General features: G+C 48.8%; 3 protein-coding genes across 20 annotated transcripts in view; 2 read left to right on the top strand and 1 right to left on the bottom strand.

Moving 5' to 3' along the window:
• LOC137434291 (catenin beta-1) overlaps positions 1–977 on the top strand; it is a 193,715-nt gene extending 192,738 nt beyond the window's left edge. For 12 of the 18 annotated variants that reach the window (XM_068127169.2, XM_078785248.1, XM_078785245.1 and 9 more), the window contains one exon: positions 464–977. In XM_068127169.2, coding sequence (XP_067983270.1) covers positions 464–480 — 17 coding nt within the window. In that variant the 3' untranslated portion in view covers positions 481–977. Of the gene's footprint in view, positions 1–52 lie in introns of all 18 variants that reach the window. The other 6 variants (XM_068127165.2, XM_068127168.2, XM_068127166.2 and 3 more) reach the window with 1 other exon arrangement.
• LOC137434292 (trafficking kinesin-binding protein 1) overlaps positions 1–20,534 on the top strand; it is a 1,208,017-nt gene that overhangs the window by 1,024,909 nt on the left and 162,574 nt on the right. The window lies entirely within an intron of this gene.
• On the bottom strand, positions 8,594–10,201 carry LOC144894126 (uncharacterized). The gene is made up of 3 exons (XM_078786215.1): positions 9,785–10,201; positions 9,379–9,661; positions 8,594–9,255 (listed from the first exon to the last, which is right to left on the bottom strand). Exons 1-3 carry the CDS (start codon positions 10,051–10,053, stop codon positions 8,602–8,604), a joined length of 1,206 nt encoding a protein of 401 aa, XP_078642341.1. The 5' UTR covers positions 10,054–10,201; the 3' UTR covers positions 8,594–8,601.

Below are 20,534 nucleotides of genomic sequence, written 5' to 3' on the forward strand. Positions count from 1 at the left end.
CCTATCTCTCCTCCTGACCTTGACATACCTTCCTGGGTTTGCTGGGCCAAAGCCTCAGATCAAGGATGCAACACCTTCCACTCAGTTCCAGGTTTTGGCCAGGATGCTCTGGTGCTTGAGCCAGTACTTGAGCAGGCCACGGCCGAATATGCTGCCCAGTCATCGGCCGAACTCAGGCCTCACACACAACACGTTAACATCGACACAATGCTTCCTGTCGACAGCAACCAGCTTGCTTGGTTTGACACGGATCTCTAGCTTGCCTGGAAGGGTTGGGTAAGAAAGAGTTCACCTGGCAATACAATGACTAACAAGCGGGCCTCTGGTTCTGTCCTTTGAAAGCAAGCTTTTGCTTTTCCTCCTCCTGCCACATGTCCCAAAGCATTTTATTCATCTCATTGATTCTGGTGCTGTGCATACCTGAGCGTGCACTGACGGCGGACGTTGTTTATTTGCTGCACAGATTTGCTTACACCTTAACTTCCGCCGGAGCGTCTCCACATAAGGGCAGGAGTTGCGCTGCTTTGCCCGGGATGTGTGAGGGCGACGCCGTGGTGAGCGACGCAGCGTCACCTCGAGCTGGACAATCGCGCATTTTTATTGCACTTGGAGGCATATTCATTTGCTTTGCATTCTGTTCGACGCACCACCGCTGGGACCCTAGATTTGTACATGCTTAAACCAGCTTACCTTTTTCTGGATTAGTTGGAGCTCTGCTTGGAGGGTTTGCAGATTTTGTTTTATTAACACATTGTTGACTATGTTACACTGGAATGGTCTTTTGTTTTGCATTTAATGCAGTTTCAACTTTGGCTGTTTAAGAGATTATAAACTGAGGCTTTTGGTGAATTTGCATGTACCTTTAATTCTTTTTCTTTTTTTTCTTTTTCTGCTTGATGAAATATTGCACATTGTAGTTTATGTTCACTTAAAACTGGCTTTCGTGACGCCGAAATAAAAAAAAGATTTTTACTGTACCTGTTTGGTTTGTGGTTATCCTGTCTTTGGCTTTCATTCACCTTTGCCTCTGGCGCTCTTTAACATCCGCTCATATTGAAGCACCTTTTTGATCAACTGCGAAGAGCAGGTGATCGAGAGTATGAAGGTCATTCAAAAGAAATTCCATGAACGAGATGGTCACAGTAACCCAAAGGTGTGATCGGACACAAAAGTGACTTTCTTGCCTGTTGATGCGGCAACGTATGTATTATTCCATCTACAGGGAAACTATTAATAAAATTAATATATATATAAACTTATTTTTTCATTTACGTCCACACATCGTTATAGTTTTGTGGAAGCATCGTTTACATCGTAAGCATTCCATTAAAAGAACGTGTTAAATGCCTCGTGTTCCGCCCCTTGATGCATGTTTTGTACATTTTTGAGTGCAGCCCTCTGCTGGCATATTCTGCCCCTTCTACACATATTTTGTGCACCTTTGTGTGTTGGGGCCCCCATCTGGCCATTTGGGTTAATGTAGCAGGAAGTTATGGAACAGGATGTGAACCAAGAGGAAGTGATGTCTCTGAGCCTTCCATAACTTGCATCTGAGTAAATCCCTCACAATCCTCATTGTTACTCCTTCAAAATTATTGCCTGTAAGTACGAAGGGGTCATTAGGCAGTTCATCTTATGTCAGGAAGAATTTTGCAAATATAGCGATTAAAACAATGTTATTGTGTGCTCAATTTGCAGTTAACGGCTCGGTTGTTCTGGCCCGGTACCCTGTGTTATCAAGCACTAATTGACACCATTATTATGTTATGTGGCTTTTTCTTTCACATCTGCAGAGTTCTGAGTTCGCATTTTGTTGTAATTGCGTTGTTGTAATTGCATTGTTTGGAGCCTCGTTAGTAATTGTCCTGTATGTCATATTCTTTTCAGTTTACTCCTTGTTCATGGACTACATGCTTGTGTGGCTTCATTATAAACACTTGGCTCTTGGATTCTATTCCCTGACTCCCATCTCGTTCATTAATGAAGTTTGGCTTGCTGTCGAACTACGTACAGTTACGTGTAGGGAGGACAGCATACCTCCTATACACATTTATACTAAGCATAAAGTCATGGTACGCATCGGATGTATTTTGGGCATTTTGAGAAATTATCAATGACATCTAATTGATTTTGGAAAATAATTACAATGAGTTTTCTCTGTCATTAATTTATGGTGAATTGTAACATAAAGTGCAGATTAACAGAGAAGTGTGCGACCGGACTATTCCGAATAGAAAACTATTCCCACTGTTTTACTAACTAGTACAGACTTTTCCCAGCTTATTTTACTAACGATTGCAACTATTCCCACTATCATGTTATTGACTATTGTTGTACGATTTATTCCCACGTTGTTTTACTAAATAATGCAGACTAACTCGTCTGGACAATTCCCACTTTGTTTTATGAGCTAGAGTGGGCCAGCACATTTGCACAACTTCAACTGTTTTAATATCTAGTATCTCACACTAGTACTGGCAAGCTAGTGCGGACTAACTCTTGCATAGTACTGACTAGCTAGTGCGGACTAACTCTTGTACTAGCACTGACTACCTAGTGTGGACTAACTCTTGCACTAGTACTGATTAGCTAGTGCAGACTAACTAGCACTGAATACCTAGTGTTGACTAACTCTCGCACTAGTACTGGCTAGCTAGTCCAGACTAACTATCGCACTAGTACTGATTAGCTCGTGTGGACTAATGCTTGCACTTGTACTAATTAACTAGTGCAGACCAGCCAGTATGCACTAGCTAGTACGGACTATTCCCACTTTGTTTGCAAACTATGGTGGACCAGCAAGTACACTGAACTGTTTTGCCATGAGATCCTGGAAACTGGAAAACCATCATCATTGTATGAGTATGGACCACCCTGCGCTTCAGTGAAGGCATTGGATAATTACATGAGCCAGTTGTAGAAAAGTAGTTTGAAATGAAATGTTGCAAAAGATAGACTGATTTACAGAACCAGTTAAAGGCGTCATAGAAAAGTCAGAAGTAATAACCATCTCATCCACGGCAGGGGGTTGAGATGGGCTGTTAAAGCCATAACGATGTCTTTCATTCAGTCAGATAGTCAGTGGGTCCATTAACAATTTTTCGTTTTTTCCCTACTACTCCAAGGCTGCTCAACGGATCGTTTTGAAACTCGGCATGATGATTCATGTTGTCGATGCACAAAAACTAATGGAGCCCATTTTAAATTTGCATCCACGTGATGAGATAATTAACAAATTAACTAAAAATGTCATCGATGTTTGCATGTCCATCACATATCACGAGATTCCTTCATCTCACGAGATTGTGAATTAAATATAAAAAACGATGTTTCTTCCTCGTTTAATTTACACCTCTTAATTTAATTTGATCTTACAGTTTTTCTCGATTGCTTAAACACGATTTTGAAAACAGGGCCCAGTTTGTCAAAACACTACACACAATTCACACAACCACACACACAAGTAGCAGAACACCTCAGATCCTTTGCAAAATGAAACACTCTTGTAAAAACTATACACTAATTTATAAAAACCATATTCTGTTACCATATGAAACACACACGTTTCATATGACTTAATTCTGTTTGAACCAGTTACACACTGCTGTTGCGAACCTAAAACACTTTTAGCAATTCTACTTCTCAGCGATTAGAGTACTGCAAGGGAAGCACACAGAGAAAGTGCAAATATAAAATAAAATCACCAAACACCACACAAGACCAATGCTGCAGACTGATGAAAATATAATTTATTTCTCTCCATATACCCAAATCAGTCAACATGTCAACATGGAGAATCACAACAAAACATGTCCCAATTTTCATGCTACTACAGTAGTGTGCATAACACTGTAAGCTCAACAAATATCAGACAAACGTAAAATACTGTATCCAGTACAGGTTACAATTACAGTAAAAAGAAAAAAAATCTGAAAAAAACTGAAAGTACAGTACTAAAGTGCGGCGTAAAGTGCGGCGTTACGCGCGCTGCTTGTGAGCAAGGAGGAAGCGGACAAGCGGTAACATATAAATGTCTTTATTGTAAGACTACACTGTAACACTCTACTCCTCCGGGCTGGTCGCCCGGTGTATCTCATGAGGCCACGCCTACCCCTCGGGCGTGGCCACCGCCCACTTCGTGCGTGGAATGATGTCACCACGCCAGTGGGCTTTTGTGTCCGCCACACGCGCCCCCCCCAGAATTCCCGCGCACCTGGAGGGCCAGTTTGCGGGGCAGACGAATGACCCGGCCGAAGCGCCCCCTGGCGATCGGCGGCGTCCGGGGTGCAGGGATACCAGGTGGGATGCCCCTGGCTGCCCCTGGGATGGGTGCAGGACCGGGGGGTGCCGTGGCGGCGGGGCTGGGCGGTGCCGGGGGTCCGCCCGCAGGAGGGCGGCCCCGACGTGGGGGTCGGGCCACTGGCGGTGGATGGTCCACATCGAGGTGGGCCGGCTTGAGGCGGTCTACCGAAACGCGGTCAGGAGTACCGCCGATGTCCAGGGTGAAGTGCTTCGCCCCGGTCTCCAGCACGCGGAAAGGCCCGTCGTACGGGGGCCGCAGTGGTGTCCGATGGGCATCGTGGCGGACGAAGACGTACTCCGCCGTGCGAAGCTCCGGGGCGACGTGCGTCGGTGGGTGCCCGTGGCATGCCGTTGGCACCGGGGCGAACCTCTGGGCGGTCTCTTGCAGAGCGGAGCGCTGCTGTGCCGCGGACCATGGTGCCGTGGAGTCGGGGAGGAACTCGCCCGGCACCCGCAGCGGTTGCCCGAAGACCAACTCCGCCGCGGATGCGCGCAGGTCCTCCTTGGGCGCCGTCCGGAGGCCCAGCAGGACCCAAGGGAGCCTGTCGACCCAGCCGCCGTCGCGGAGGGTGGCCCGGAGCGCGGCCTTCAATGAGCGGTGAAATCGCTCACACAGGCCGTTAGCCTGGGGGTGGTAGGCCGTGGTTCGGTGCAGCCGGACCCCGAGCCCCTGCGCAACCGCCCCCCAGAGCTCCGAGGTGAACTGGGGGCCGCGGTCGGATGAGATGTCTGAGGGGGCGCCGAACCGGGCGACCCAGGTGGCGATGAAAGCCTGCGCGACATCGGCCGCCGTTGTCGACGCCAAGGGCACGGCCTCCGGCCACCGGGTGGTGCGGTCCACCATGGTGAGGACGTAGGTGAAACCCCGCGAGGGGGGCAGAGGTCCCACCAGGTCCACGTGGACGTGGTCAAACCGGCGTTCCGGCACCGTGAACGGGGCCAACGGGGCCTGGGTGTGCCGGTGCACCTTGGCGCGCTGGCACGCGAGGCACGTCCTGGCCCAGCCGCGGACGGCCTTCCGGAGGCCCTGCCAGACGAACTTGTCGGCGATCAGCCTTTGGGAGGCCCTCGCGCCCGGGTGGGACAGGCCGTGGATGGCGTCAAACACCTGGCGCTGCCAGCCCGCGGGCACAATGGGGCGAGGACGCCCGAGGGAGACGTCGCACAAGAGGGCCGCGCCCGCGCCGTCGAACGGCACCTCGGTGACGCGGAGGCCCGTGACGGCGGTCCGCAAGGCCTGGACGTCGGGGTCAGCGGCCTGGTCCGCTGCCATCCGGGCATAGTCGATGCCGAGGTGGACTGCGTGGGCGACGGCCCGGGAAAGGCAATCCGCAACCGGGTTGTCCTTCCCCGCGACGTGCTGGATGTCCGTCGTGTACTCGGACACGGCCGAGAGGTGACGCTGCTGCCGGGCCGACCACGGCTCGGTGACCTTGCCCATCGCGAAGATCAGCGGCTTGTGGTCGACGAAGGCAGTGAACGCCCGGCCCTCGAGCAGATGGCGGAAGTGCCTGACCGCCAAGTGAAGTCCGAGCAACTCGCGGTCGAAGGTACTGTAACGGCGTTCGGGCGGGCGAAGCTGCCGGCTAAAGAACGCCAGCGGTTGCCAAGCTCCACGCACCCATTGCTCGTGCACCGCGCCCACCGCGTAGTCCGAGGCATCGGTGGTGAGGGCGATCGGTGCATCGGGCGCCGGGTGCGCGAGCATGGTGGCGTTAGCCAAAGCGAGCTTCGCGCCCGTGAACGCCGTGTCCATCTGCTCGGTCCAGGTAACGTCGCCTTTGCCCGGCTTACCTCGGAGAGCTTCGTGCAGGGGGCGCAGGAGCTGGGCGATACGGGGCAGGAACCGATGGTAAAAGTTCACCATGCCCAGGAACTCCTGCAGCCCTCTGATCGTGCGGGGGCGCGGAAACCCCTTCACCGCCTCCACCTTGGCCGGCAGGGGGACGGCTCCGTGCCTGGTGACACGGTGCCCCAGAAAATCGATTGTGGCGGCGCCGAACCGGCACTTTGCGGGGTTCACAATCAGGCCATGCTGGCCCAGGCGTTCGAAGAGCGTGCGGAGGTGGCGTAGGTGCTCTTCGCGGGACGCGCTGGCGACGAGGATATCGTCCAGGTAGACGTAGACAAAATCCAAGTCGCGCAGGACGCTGTCCATCAGTCGCTGGAACGCCTGAGCCGCATTCTTCAGACCGAAGGGCATGCGCAGGAACTCGAAGAGTCCGAATGGCGTGATGACCGCCGTCTTCGGGACGTCCTCCGGCCTGACGGGGACCTGATGGTAGCCGCGTATGAGGTCCACCTTCGAGAAGAAGGACCTGCCCGCCAAACGGGCGGAAAAGTCCTGAATGTGGGGGACGGGGTAGCGGTCGGGAGTCGTGGCGTCATTGAGACGGCGATAGTCCCCGCACGGTCGCCATCCCCCGCCGGGCTTCGGCACGATGTGCAGCGGCGACGCCCAAGCGCTCTCTGAGCGCCGAACGATGCCGAGTCGCTCCAGGGTAGCGAACTCCGCTTTTGCCACCGCCAGCTTCGTCGGCTCGAGGCGGCGTGCCCGGGCGTAGACCGGTGGCCCGACGGTGGGGATGTGATGGGCCACCCCGTGCTTGACGGCCCCCGCCGAGAAGGTGGGCCGCGTGAGGGCCGGGAAGCCGGCGAGGAGGCGGGTGAATGCGTCCGCTGCCGGAAGCGTACAGACCAACGTGGCCGGAACCGAATCGTTCGGCAAGCCGCTTGGCAAGCCGCTCGTTGAGCTGGGCAACGCACATGCGAGCGAGCTGAACGTCTCGGCCTGGACAAGCCGTCTGCGCTTGACGTCGACCAGGAGCCCATTAGCGCACAGGAAGTCCGCGCCAAGCAGTGCCATTGGCACGTCGGCGGTGACGAACGTCCATCGGAAAACCTGCCCTCCAAACCGCAGAGAGAGGCAGCGTTTTCCGTACGTACGGATGGGCGTCCCGTTCGCGGCAAGCAGCGCGGGGCCCCCACCCGCGGCGTGCTTGTCTGACGTGCCGGCGGGAATGACACTCACCTGTGCTCCCGTGTCGCACAGGTAACGGCGCCCGGAGAAGGTGTCCGTTATGAACAGCAGGCTGCTCGAACGGCCGGCGCTCATCGCCACAATTGAGCGCCGGCCCGGGCGTTTCCCGACCCGTTGAAGGAGCACGGCGGATGACACCGCCGAGCTTCGTGGCCGAACTTGGCGTGGACCCAGCACCAGGTGGTGGAGCTCGAGGAGCGCGGCTGGCTCCGCCAGGCCGGTGGAGTCGACGGGTTTCCCCGTGGTGGCGGTTTTCGCCGCGGCGGTGGGCGGGGCGTGGCGGCGTTCACGAGGTGCGTATCAGCATGCTGCTGAACCACAGCGTGCTGTAGAAGATGATGCTGTGGAACATCAGCGTGCTGTAGAAGATGATGCTGTGGAACATCAGCGTGCTGTAGAAGATGATGCTGTGGAACATCAGCGTGCTGTAGAAGATGATGCTGTGGAACATCAGCGTCGAAGGCCGTGACGGCCACGCCATCGCTCGCCCGTGTGTCCGAAGCGGCGAAGTACTTGTCCGCCTCGGCCGCCAATGCTCGGGGTTCCGTTAGCCCGGTCCCGGCCAACGCGAGGCGAACCTGCGCTGGAAGTTGGCGACGGAAAAGCGCCCGGAATAGCGAACCGGGGGCTTCGTCGCCCAACAGTGACAGCATATGGTCCATTCGGACCGACGGGCGCGTCTCACCGAGCTCGGGGAGATCCAGGAGGCGATCGGCCCGTGCGTCGTCCGTGAGGCCGAACGTGGCTAGGAGTAGCCGCTTGAGTGCCTCGTACTTGTGGCCGTCCGGTGGGTGGCGAAGGACGGACACAACTCGAGCGGCCGTGCCGGGCCCGAGGGAGGCGACGACATGGCAGTAGCGCAGGTCGTCGTTGGTGAGGCGCCGAAGCTGAAATTGGGCTTCGGCCTGGACGAACCAGACTTCGGCCTGAGCCTCCCAAAATTCCGGAAGTTTGACGAAGGCGGCCATGGCGATGGCGTCGCGTGTGGAAGGATCGCTCCGGCAGATCCAACGTCGAGGGTCACCAGTAAAGTGCGGCGTTACGCGCGCTGCTTGTGAGCAAGGAGGAAGCGGACAAGCGGTAACATATAAATGTCTTTATTGTAAGACTACACTGTAACACTCTACTCCTCCGGGCTGGTCGCCCGGTGTATCTCATGAGGCCACGCCTACCCCTCGGGCGTGGCCACCGCCCACTTCGTGCGTGGAATGATGTAACCACGCCAGTGGGCTTTTGTGTCCGCCACAGTACAGAAAATACTAGACATTATCTCTTCGCCTAGCTGGATCTGGCCAGAGAATTTCATCAACATCACAGGCGATATCCTCATTGGCAAGACAACGTGGGAAGAACCGTCTCGAATGTCGGATCCATCCTTGCACAGCTGCGGCGTCGATTTGGTCACAGGCCTCCTCCATGGCCTGAATGAGGGGTACCTGAGCTTGGGGCCGGAGATCGTAAACCCTCCACCGCCATGCCGAGAAAAACTCTTCGATTGGGTTTAGAAACGGAGAGTATGGTGGAAGGTATAGTACTGTAAACTGTGGATGGTGTTGAAACCAGTTCTGGACCAGAGCAGAGCGGTGGAACGACACATTGTCCCAGACGACAATGTATTGCATCTGGTGCACTTGGTTTACTGCTGTGACGATGTTGTGCAATCGGTCCAAAAATGTGAGAATGTGAGGTGTGTTGTAAGGGCCCATATTGGCATGACGGAGGAGGACCCCAGTCTGTGCAATGGCAGCGCAAAGGGTGATGGTACCCCCACGTTGCCCTGGGACATTGATTAATATAGCCCTGTGGCCAATGATATTTCTGCCTCTCCTTCTTGCTTTTGTGAGGTTGAACCCTGCCTCATCGATGTATATGAAGTCATGCGGGATTTCCTCAGCATCCATCTGTAAAACTCTCTGAAATACAGTGAAAGACAAGATTGTGTAGTTCAGCATAGATCTAGTATACAGTAAATTTACATGTAAAAAGGTTACGTGTGCAGTATGCAACATCACAGTGCTAAAGTGAACAATACGTACCTCCACGTACTCATGCCGCAGCTGTTTGACCCTCTCTGAATTCCGCTCAAAAGGCACTCGATAAACTTGTTTCATTTGAACCTGATGTCTTTTCAGGATGCGTGCCAGTGTTGACAGAGAGACCTGATGGACATTATTGAAAATGGCATGGTCACCGATAACGTTGGCTTGAATTTCTCTGAGCTTGATAGCATTATTGGCCAAAACCATGTTTATGATCTCTCTCTCTTGTTCTTGCGTGAATATTGGCCCCCTTCCTCCTTGTCGTTCTCGACCCTCAATCCTATGTAGAAAAAAAGACATGTAACCTGCTGTAAAATGTCACAGGAAGGGGTATCACAAGTGCTGACATGGTGCATGCAATAAGCAGCTGATTACTGTAAACTGTCGACAGATTGTATTTTACCTGTTTTCTTGTCGAAATGTCCTAATGACAGATGCCACTGTATATCTGCTAAGATTTGGCTGAACTCTTAGTCCAGCCTCCCTCAGCGCCAATCCGTGGTTCACGACATGGTCAACTAGTGTTGCGCGAATTTCATTTGATAAATTTGGTCCTCTTCTTCTTTGAGCACGTTCTCCTCCTGCTTCAGGTCTTCCTCTTCCTCTACCTCCTTCTCCTCCTCCGTGGATTCCCCCTATCACCCTCACTCTTCGTCTTCTGACTCCTTCCATTTTGGTTGAAGACAGGTGAACTCACCTGCTGCATTTTTATAGTGCTTAAACCTGATTGGTGTGTCTACAATTAAGCAATCGTGTGTTTGCGCACCTGCTGGCTGTGTTTAACCGATTGGCTCATAGGTGTGGTAATTTGACAGTCAGTGCTTTGGAATTGCAAGGATGTGACATCATGATATACTTCTGTGTCTAATGTATACAAGTGTGTTTAGTGTTTTGCAAATCACTGTGTGTATTGTTTTGTAAAAGGTGTGAGGCTGACATTGTGCTTATAGTGGTGCAAATCTGGGCCGATGTTTTGCTCCTTGAGTGTAAGGTTTTGATAATTGTGTAATACTTTTGATTTTAGTGTCTATGCAATCGGAAAAAACTGTAATCAAAACTTATTCAACCTCTTGATTAAATTTTAAACGTTTAATGTCATTAATGCCATTTTGCTTGAAATAATAGGGGAAAAGGGGGAGAAGAGGACAGAGAGTTGGGGTGGAGGCAGAAGGGGGCTGTACTTTTATAGTCATTTTACCATTATAAGACCCTTTTGACACTTAAGACCCTATCTATTATACCCTTTAGACCTTCAGACCCCATCTTCAAATGGAATGTACCTTTTGGATCTTTAGACTCCATAGACCCTTTCGACTATTAAGAACCCTTTAGACACTTTAGAGTTTAGACCCTCTAAACCCATTATAATATTTAGACTCCTTGACCCTTTAAACCCCTTAGACCTTTTAAGACCTTTTTTTAGACATTCACATTCTTTTGACCCGTTAGATCCTAAATCCTTTTGGAACATACCCTTTAGACATTTAGACCTGGCTCACAGACCTTTAGACCCCTTATGACCCTTCAAACCCCAATAGACCCGATAGACCACTTCCACTTGAAGACCCTTTTGATCTTTATACTGCTTAGACTCTTTAAACCCCTTTAGACCTAAGATCCTTTCAACACTTTAGACCCTTATGCCCTTTAGATCCTTTAGACCTCTTATGACCCATTAAAGTCCTATATACCCTTAAGACCTTTACACCCTTTATACCCGAAAGAAATGTAGACCTTTATGTCCTTTTCAGACCTTTTTAGTCCTTTTCAGACCTTTTTAGTCATTTTTAGACCATTTCAACACTTTAGACCACTTTAGCCCCTTACACCATGTAGGGTTTAGACCCTTCCACCCTTTATACCTCCTAGACCCGTGGACCCTTTTGGACCCCTTTGGAGTCTAGAAGGGTTTAATTGATTTCACTAGATAAGAACTAATGGAAAGATTTTCATCAATTGAGGACACGTTCATCCTACATAGTTTTCACTGCACTAATACAATCACGTAATCAGACATTTCAGCCCCCACGGACCCCTAATGTTTCCATCGAATCAAACTGAAAATCAACTTCATCACCTAATGCACCCCAACTTTGATCGCTCTCCATTGGGAGACGAGCGTCTGTTCCATTTGGGACTACTCGTTTTTACATGAAGGTCGTTGTGACCAATGTAGTCTTGAACAATTGTAACGTGATATTGCGTGCCAGTATGTTAGACCCTTACACCTTTTAAGACCCTTTTAGCTTTCTGGTTCGGGGTTGCTGCGCAGGTAGGTCAGCCCTTCCACCTCATTCAAAGTTAAGTTTTCCCGAACCGGATCCGTCTGTCTTTCTGTTATTTTAGTTCGTGTGTGTTTGTATTTTCATAAAAATAAAAAAAATAGCCATGATAAATCATTTGTTGTCAAATGATATTGTTGTCAATATCGTTGAATTCGTTCTTTTTTGTTCAGACGAAATGGTCAGAAATTAAATTGAAATTTAAAATTAATATTTAAATTAAAATCAATCAATTAATTTTAAAAAATTAAATTAAAAATTTTAATAGCAATTTTTTTTAATGAATTCATTAAAAAGGATTTAAAATAGTTAAAAATTAGTTCGTTTAAATTATAATTTAAAAATTTAATTTAGCCCTTCTTGGATAGCCGGAGCCTAATCGTCTCGGTTTTGAGATTTTGTCTGTTTCTGTTTCTCTTCTCCCCCCCCCCCCCCCCACAACGTTTTTTTTTGTCCTTTTTGCCTTTTGAACGCGAAACTATTTCCACTCGCTTCAATTTTTTTATCTCTCCCCCCCCCCCCCAAAAAAAAACTCGTTCACTTCAAAACACGATCTTATTCTGCCTTGTAATCCCTGAATGCTTCCCCTTTTCCTCTATCATTTTCTCAATATCTTCTTCCTGCAAAGAACATTTCGTTCCTTCTCCCTGTAAAAGCTTCTGAAAATGTATTACAATGCTTCCTTTATTTCTCTGACATCAGCACCTCATGTGTTCTTCTTCATCACAATCTATTCTTCCCCTTCTTCACAAAGCATATTTTGCAAACGTCTCTCACCGAAGCACTTGATCTGTCATCCACTCTCCAGGAGTCCAGGTCCTACACAAGAGGGAAAACATCTTTCCAACCTTAAGATTGAACTTTCTAACTTGTCTCCCTCCTCTTATACCTGGTGGCAACTTGTCCAGTCTCTCTCTGGTCAAGTCAAGCCTCTCTCTGGTGTAAGCTCCACTTCCATCCCTTCCCTCTCCTCAAATGACCCCACAGCCGACTCCGCTCCTGAGAAGGCTGAATGCCTCGATTCTTTGTTTGCTTCCAAATGTTGTTGTCTACAATCCCTCACTCTCGGTACCTACAATTCCCTGTCATACCCAATTGCTTCTGGTCTCTGTCTTTTCAACCCTCGGTTCTTTCAACCCTTGCCATCTGGTCCAGTAGCAGAGTCATCAGCTCACGTCCTTAAAAACCTGCTCTGCTGCTATTGCACTTCCTCTCTCTGCCCTTTTGGCCTTATCATTTACCCTTGATCATCATCGAACTATATCGAAATCCACCAACATCACTGCATTATAGAAAAAGGTGCAAAACCCGATCCCCTAAACTACAGAACTATCAGCTTACTTCCATTCGTCAGCAAGGTCATGGAATCCATCATCACACTTTATATGAATTCCTTCGTTTTCTTCAACAACCTCATCACAGATCTCCAAATTAGTTCCAGAACAAGTCATTCTACTTTGGACATGCTGCTTCTACTCACCCCACAATATATGGAGGCCCTCATTGTCAGATGTAAGATCAAGGCCGTCTAAACATATATCACGTTTTTGATGATCTGGCACCCCACTTTGCTCTCCAAACTCTATGCCTACATCATCCAAGGCCAACTCCATACAATGTGTAGCTCTCAATGGAATCCTTTCATCTCCTTTCCCTGTCAAGACTGGAGTGTCCTCTGGCAGTTTCGGGGCAAAGTCCTATTCCTGATCTTCATTGATGATCTCTGTCTGGATCCTCTTTATCTATTGGCTGATGACTCCACCATCTGCTGTGGCATTCCTCATCCTTCAGACAGGCAGGCTGTATCCTCTTCCCTCTCTTCAGACCTTGAAACTTATCACAAACTGGTTAAACACTTGGAATGTGTTTCAAACCTAATCAATCTCACACTTTCACTGAAAGGACCATCAACCAAACCCTCCTCTACTTTCTTAACAATCCTCTTGTGTTTAGTCATTCAAACTCCTTTGTCGCATTGTCATCTACGATCTTTCTTAGGTAAACCACATTTGAAAGTAGGCCTCCAAAGCCAGTTACAGACCGGGCATCCTCCGTGGTACAAATCCCTCCTTTGCACACCTGAACTTGTATCCGCTTACACAGCCTTCGTCAGCAGTTTGATGGAGTACATCTCAGCGCTTTGGGCTGGCGCCCCTGCCTCGCACCTTGCTCTGCTTGAGGCCATGGAATCCAAGTCATTCAAGATTATTGGAATCTCCCACGATGAAGCCGAGTCCACATGGTGAAGTGATGTGCTTCGCGAATGGCCAAATTAATAGAGACCTCACCCAAGCGGGGAATGAAGTTCCTTTTCCCGGATGGGATCTGTATCCCACCAGTCTCTTAAAACGAGCTTCTTTACCCAATTTGTCTCCCACAGGGATTTCCACATGGGCTAAAACTGTTCGCGCATGTGAGAGGTGGGAATAAAGCAAGACGTATTCTCAAGCAATAACAGATCAATTAAACACATGAGATGACACAAACTGAGAATAATTTTGTGAAAGATAGACGGTAATGAATGAATAAACTAGAAAACCTGCACTGCACTGAAAACCTACACTGCACTCTCTCCACCTCACCCCCAGGAATACCTCTGGCTACGGCTTCCCCTTCGCTCCCACCTCTTGTTCATATGTGTGTTGTACCGTCCACCAAACAGTGATGACTCCATCTACATCTCGCTGTCTGATAATATGGACCAACTTCTATCTACTCATCCCAACTCTCTCTTCCTCATATGTGGTGATTTCAACTGTCATCATGCCAGTTGGCTGGGTGTGGGTACCTCTCTCACCAGCCATTGCTCCTCAGCAAAGGACTTCTGCGACTCACTGGGACTGACACAATCTGTCAATTTCCCGACCCGGATCTCAGTCAACGGAACATCTTCTCTCCTGGACTTGGTTATGACTAACTTCCCTGAAAATGTCTGCTGCTCTTCTTCTGCTCCAATCGGATCATCTTATCATGTCCTTGTTAAAGTGGACATCTCTCTGACCATCCTCAGGGAGCCTGCTCAGCGTCGACGAGTCTGGCATTTCACTCAGGCCAACTGGCACGGTCTTCAAGCAGCCATCAATCATCTGGACTGGTCTCCCATCTCTACCACCTCTGACATCAACCCATCCTGGGAATTCTTCCAAAGTAAATTGCTCTCTCTCATGCATAGATTTATCCCATCTCGTCTTCAGTTGTCATACCCTTCCTCCCGTCCATGGTACACGGAATCTTGTGGTGAGGCTGTTGCCCAGAAACAACTTGCCTTCGTCTCCTGGAAAGCAAATCCAACGGAAGGAATCTCATTTCCTTTCACAAAGCCCGAAACAAGTGTGTGTCCACCCTCAGGAGAGCCAGGAAACAATATATCTCCGTTCTCAAGACCGAACTCTCTTATCTGTCTCCCTCTTCCAAATCCTGGTGGCGTCTGGTCAAATCCGTTTCTGGTGTTTGTTCCCCCTCCATCCCCTCCCTTACCTCAAACGGCTACACTGCTGACTCCGCACGTGAAAAAGCTGAATGCCTCAACTCTGTGTTTGCCTCTAAATCTTGTGGCCCAAACCCATCCCTCTCTGTACCCACCATACCCAGTCGTACCCTGCTGCTCCTGGACTCCATGTCCTTTCCTCCTGACAAGGTGGAAAAGTTTCTGTCAACCCTCGACTCTGATTCTGCAACTGGACCCGACGGCATCAGCCCACGGGTCCTAAAATCCTGCTCTGCCACTCTATCTCACCCTCTCTCTGTTCTCTTCACCCTCTCTTTTGCTCAAGGTCAACTGCCATCTGCTTGGAAATCAGCCAACATCACCGCTTTGCACAAAAAAGGTGCAAAAACAGATCCTAGCAACTACAGACCAATCAGCCTTCTCCCAATTATCAGCAAAGTCATGGAATCCATCATTGCTTCGGATATGAAATCTTTCCTCTTCTCCAATGGCTTGATCTCTGATCATCAATTTGGTTTCAGACCAGGTCACTCTACTCTGGACATGCTGCTTCTGCTGTCTCAACAATGGATGGAGGTCCTCAATGCCAAACAGGAAATTAGAGCTGTCTCCCTCGACATATCACGTGCCTTCGACACGGTCTGGCACCCCGCTCTGCTCACCAAACTCTCCTCCTTTGGTATCCATGGAAATCTCCACAATTGGCTGGCGGACTTCCTCTCTCGTCGTCGTCAACGTGTGGCCCTGAATGGGTTTCTCTCATCTCCTCTTCCTGTTCAGGCTGGAGTTCCCCAAGGCAGTGTTCTGGGCCCCGTGCTTTTTCTGGTCTTCATCAATGATCTCTCTGACTCTCTTGAAAATCCTCTCTATCTCTTTGCTGATGACTCCACTCTCTGCCGCTCCATACCTCTTCCCTCAGATCGGCAGTCTGCAGCCTCCTCACTCTCTGAAGACTTGGACAAAATCACAGACTGGTCAAACAAGTGGAACATGTCTTTCAATCCTGACAAATCTCACACTCTTACTATGTCTCTCCGAAAAGATCGACTGGACAACCCTCCCATCTACTTTCTCAACAATCCTCTCCAAGAAGTTCTGTCGCTCAAGCTTTTGGGTCTCACTATCTGCCATGATCTTTCTTGGGAAAACCACATTTCCAAGCTGGCCTCCAAAGCCAGTCGCCGACTGGGCATCCTCCGTCGTGCGAAGTCCTTCCTCGGCACACCTGAGCTCCTCACCACATACAAGGCTTTCATCCGCAGCTCAATGGAATGCTGTTCTCCCCTATGGGCCGGTGCTCCTGCCTCACACCTAGCTCGGCTTCACGCTGTTGAAACCAAAGCTTTCAGAATTATTGGAATCTCCTGCGATGAAGCTATCTCTGAGGGCCTTTCACTCACTCACCGCAGGCAGGTAGGTGGTCTTTCTGTCTTCTACCGACTCCTCTCCGGCCTTGCACCCCCAGCTCTCTCTGTGCTCTGTCCCCCAAATATTCCTACAGGTCGCACAAGATCTGCCAGCAACCCTCTGATGGTTAAACTGCCAAAATCTCGGCTCTCTGCTCACCTTCACTCTTTCATTCCTCTTTTCTCCCGCCTCTGGAACAAACTCCCTCACTCCCTTCAATCCCACTCCTCCCTCCAGGTCTTTAAAACAGCTGTTCACCACCAACTCTTATCTTCCCCCATCCAAAACCTTGATCTTTTCTACCCCCGCTAATTCACCCCAGATCCACCTTGTTTGAAATTCCAACTTCTTTCCTGGAAGTCCTGGCAGTGTCCATATGTTTTATACCTCTCCCACCGCCCCCTTCCCATGCCCCTCCCCCCCCCGAAAGCCCTCGCCCTCTCTCAGATCTCTCGATGTCTCCATGTCTCTCGGTCCCTGCTCTCAAATGTTGTGTTTGTGTCCTTCCCCCTCTCCCCATCTTGTCTACCGCTCCCGATGTTATATGTTTTATGTCGGTTTGTCTTTCTGTGTGATTAATGTTCGCTCTTTCACGAGCCTCGACCTTGTATACAAAAAAAAAAAAAAAAAAAAACCTGTCCGCGTCCGCTTTTTATATTTAGACTTCTTCTTCTTATTCAGTATGCTAAACACGTTGAAAACAGCTACAAAAAATTGCCGATTTTAGGCGACCTTGACCTTTTGATCTCAAAAGCAATAAGCGTCAGTGACTCAATATGCAAAACCTCAAATTTCAGCTCAATCAGATGGAAATTGATTATTTTATACAACGTTGACCTTTGGCCTTTTGATATAAAAAATTCTTTTTATTGGTGAACCAATTCAGTGACTCAATACGCAAATTCTTACAATTTCAGGTCAATGGGATGAAAATTGACGATTTTATGTGACTCTGACCTTTGACCTTTGACCTTTTGACAATTATCAATTTGTCCTCCATATTATCATAAGGAAGCTTTGTTGAAAATTTGATGACAAAACTCATGGTAAATTGAAATTTCAGGTCAATTGGATGAAAATTGATGATTTTAGGTGACGTTGACCTTTGACCTTTTGATAAAATTATAAATTTGTCCTCCATATTATGATAAAGCTTTATTGAAAATTTGATGACAAAAGCTCAAATGGTAAAAAAAAAAGTTACGGCGCGGACAGACAGACAGACGTGATTGCAAATCGCCGTCTCTCGCTGCGCGGGGATGGGCTAATAAATATTCAATACAGGTACAGAAACCTAGAGTGCCACGAGCACACAATCACATTTACACACAATGGCGAGACAACAAGCAAGGTCTTGAGGATTTGTGGTGAGCAGGCTCCAGCTCAGGCAGCACAGGACAGATCCAGGGAGGAGATCCATCAAAATTGGCAGGGATTAGCACATGGACACGAAAGGGTGGACACTGTGAGACTACTACAACAACAACAACAACAACAACAACAGGCATTTTAAGGCCATTTTCCCTGCCAGAGCGGATGTTAGCCTTGCGGTCCCCATGACAATCTTCTCCATCTTGCCCTATTTTCTGCATCTCTCCTTGTTAACCCCCTTGCCCGCATTTCTTCTTCCACCATCTTTAGCCAAGTCTTTCTCGGTCTTCCCCATCCTCTACTTCCTTCTACATTCATTTCCATCACTCTTCTCAACCAGTCACTTTCATCCTTCCTCAACACATGACCAAACCATCTCAACATGTTCCTCTTCACAGCATCAATCACAGGCTCTATTCCCATCATCTTTCGCAATTCATCATTTGTCTTCCTCTCTCAACGATACTCCACACATCCACCGAACCATTAGCATTTCCACCCTTTCCAGCCTTTGTTGCTGCTCTACATTCATTGCCCATGTCTCGCTCCCATAAATCATAACATTTCTCACACATGCAGCATACACCTTTCCCTTCAGCTTCAACGACACTCCCCTCCTCGTCAGCACGCCACCCAGTTCCCGAAAATTCTTCCATGCACTTCTCACCCTAACAACTGTTGCCGAGTCTGATCCACTGTGAGACTCCAGGTCATAAATTAGTCAAAGTACAAACCAAACAACAAAGGAACTATTGTTAAAATAACAAACAGACAGAGACCTGAATGAACACTTCACGATCTGCAACATTATAGCTTGCACCAAATAAGATCAGGGTTTAGCGAGAATGGTTTATGTCACCAAACTCAAGAAACATTCAAACATGCACTCTGCACTAACGAGTCCACCAATGAAGGTAGATCGTGGGGTTTTATTTAATTTTCACCATGCAGCAGGTGTTCCCTATTTCAATGCACATCCAAGTTGCGGGTGGTGGGCGGAGCTATAAAAGGGAGGGAGTAGACAGTTACGAAATCAATTTTGTCACGTCGTGGCTTACGTGCAGATCAAGATGAGATGACTCATAGGTGAATCTCAGGTGTGGCTTTTTTACATGCCATTTTACATAATATGCATTTTACATAATATGCATTCGAGAAGCAGCGTCAAACAAAAAATAAGATGAAAATAGAAACGGCAAGGTGTTGCAGCCCCGTGGGGAAAGTTGCATCGAAATTGCTGCCTTGGTGGAAATGTGTACATAATAAATAAATAAATAGTCGATGAAACTTTGAAACAAGCACCGCCTCGATATATATATATATATATATATATATATATATATATATATATATATATATATATATATATATATATATATATATATATATATATATACATATATATATATATATATATATATATATATATACTGTTATGTCGGTGGGGTAGCAATATGTAGAGCCAGATAGATCTGTGTAGGTAACGTGCTTCGTCTGTCACGGTAAGGAATCTACCTTGTAATAAGTCTGTGTGTTTAGGCGTTTTGTCGGGTAAGAGTATACCTATGAGCATACCAGGATGTTCGAGTGATAAGTAGCGTAGGGATTAAAGAGTAGCGCCCCTGTATGTCTCACCTGATCAGCCAAACCTTTGTCCCGTATGGCAATGCACACCTGTAGACACTTAGTTGGGATCTCCTTAGTGCAACATTAAATGACTCCCTTCCCTGACAGTGACTTCGGAAGGAACAAGCAAAGAAACCAGGCCGGGGCACCGCCGATGATGGCCGCTGCCAATTACACCTCCGAGAGGCCTAACCACATCGAGTGCCACGCGCTATCACCACGCTACACACTATGTGCTATCACCACGCTACACGCTATGTGCTATCACCACGCTACATGCTACGAGCTATCGCCACGCTACGGTCCTGTGATTGGTCGACGTGCTGGGCGCGAACCTCCAGCCAACGAGTGTGAGAGGTGCGAAGCTGGAAGGTTCGGTGGAAGTCGCTGGTTGGTAGCACGCCAAGGCTGACGTCACCGAAAAGGTTATTTAAGGGAGCGCCGAACGCCATTTTCGCTCTTCTCTTCTTCATCCTACGCAGCTCTGGCAGTCTCTAGCGGCTCTTGCATCTCTTGCGGTTTGTGCTCTTGTTTGCGCAGCTAGCCTTTTTGGACATCCGGTGCTTCGTCTTGCGCAGCCCGAGTTGAGTTGAGTCATAGCCCGAGTGGTGTTCGCTTGCTTCTTGCACGTTTGCTTCAGTTGAGCTGACTGGGACGTGGCAGGTCGATCGTGTGAAGATCGACCTTGCTTGGAGCCGCTAGCCTGCATTGGACGCGCGGTGCTTTTCCTGCTGTGGGACTTTGTGGGTGCTTTGGAATTTGGAGCAAGGCCTGGTGGCACGTGAGCACTAGCGGAGCTTGGAGCAGCGTGGTGGACGATACCAAGACAAGACGAGGGACAGATAAGGCCAATCCCCATTACATTTCACACAACGTGTTCTTTTCCTTTCATTAATATTCCTGTGTCTCGTTTCTGATATCTGTGTGTGGGGACGTCCCAATTTAGGCTTCTCATTAGTTTATTATCGCGTTTTCCTGTTCCTGCGTTCCGGTTCAATAAACCCTTGTATTATTTTCCT

This window comes from Myxine glutinosa, chromosome 10, assembly GCF_964187855.1.
Source record: "Myxine glutinosa chromosome 10, kmMyxGlut1.1, whole genome shotgun sequence".
In the NCBI taxonomy this organism is placed as follows: Eukaryota; Metazoa; Chordata; class Myxini; order Myxiniformes; family Myxinidae; genus Myxine; species Myxine glutinosa.

Bases quoted from the DNA above. Each gene is read 5' to 3' on its own strand.
- LOC144894126 (XM_078786215.1), bottom strand. From the start codon at position 10,053: ATGGAAGGAGTCAGAAGACGAAGAGTGAGGGTGATAGGGGGAATCCAC. The intron at 9,662-9,784 runs GTAAAATACAAT...TTTTCTACATAG, and splicing joins ACATTTCGACAAGAAAACAG to GATTGAGGGTCGAGAACGAC. The intron at 9,256-9,378 runs GTACGTATTGTT...ACTGTATTTCAG, and splicing joins TGCGGCATGAGTACGTGGAG to AGAGTTTTACAGATGGATGC.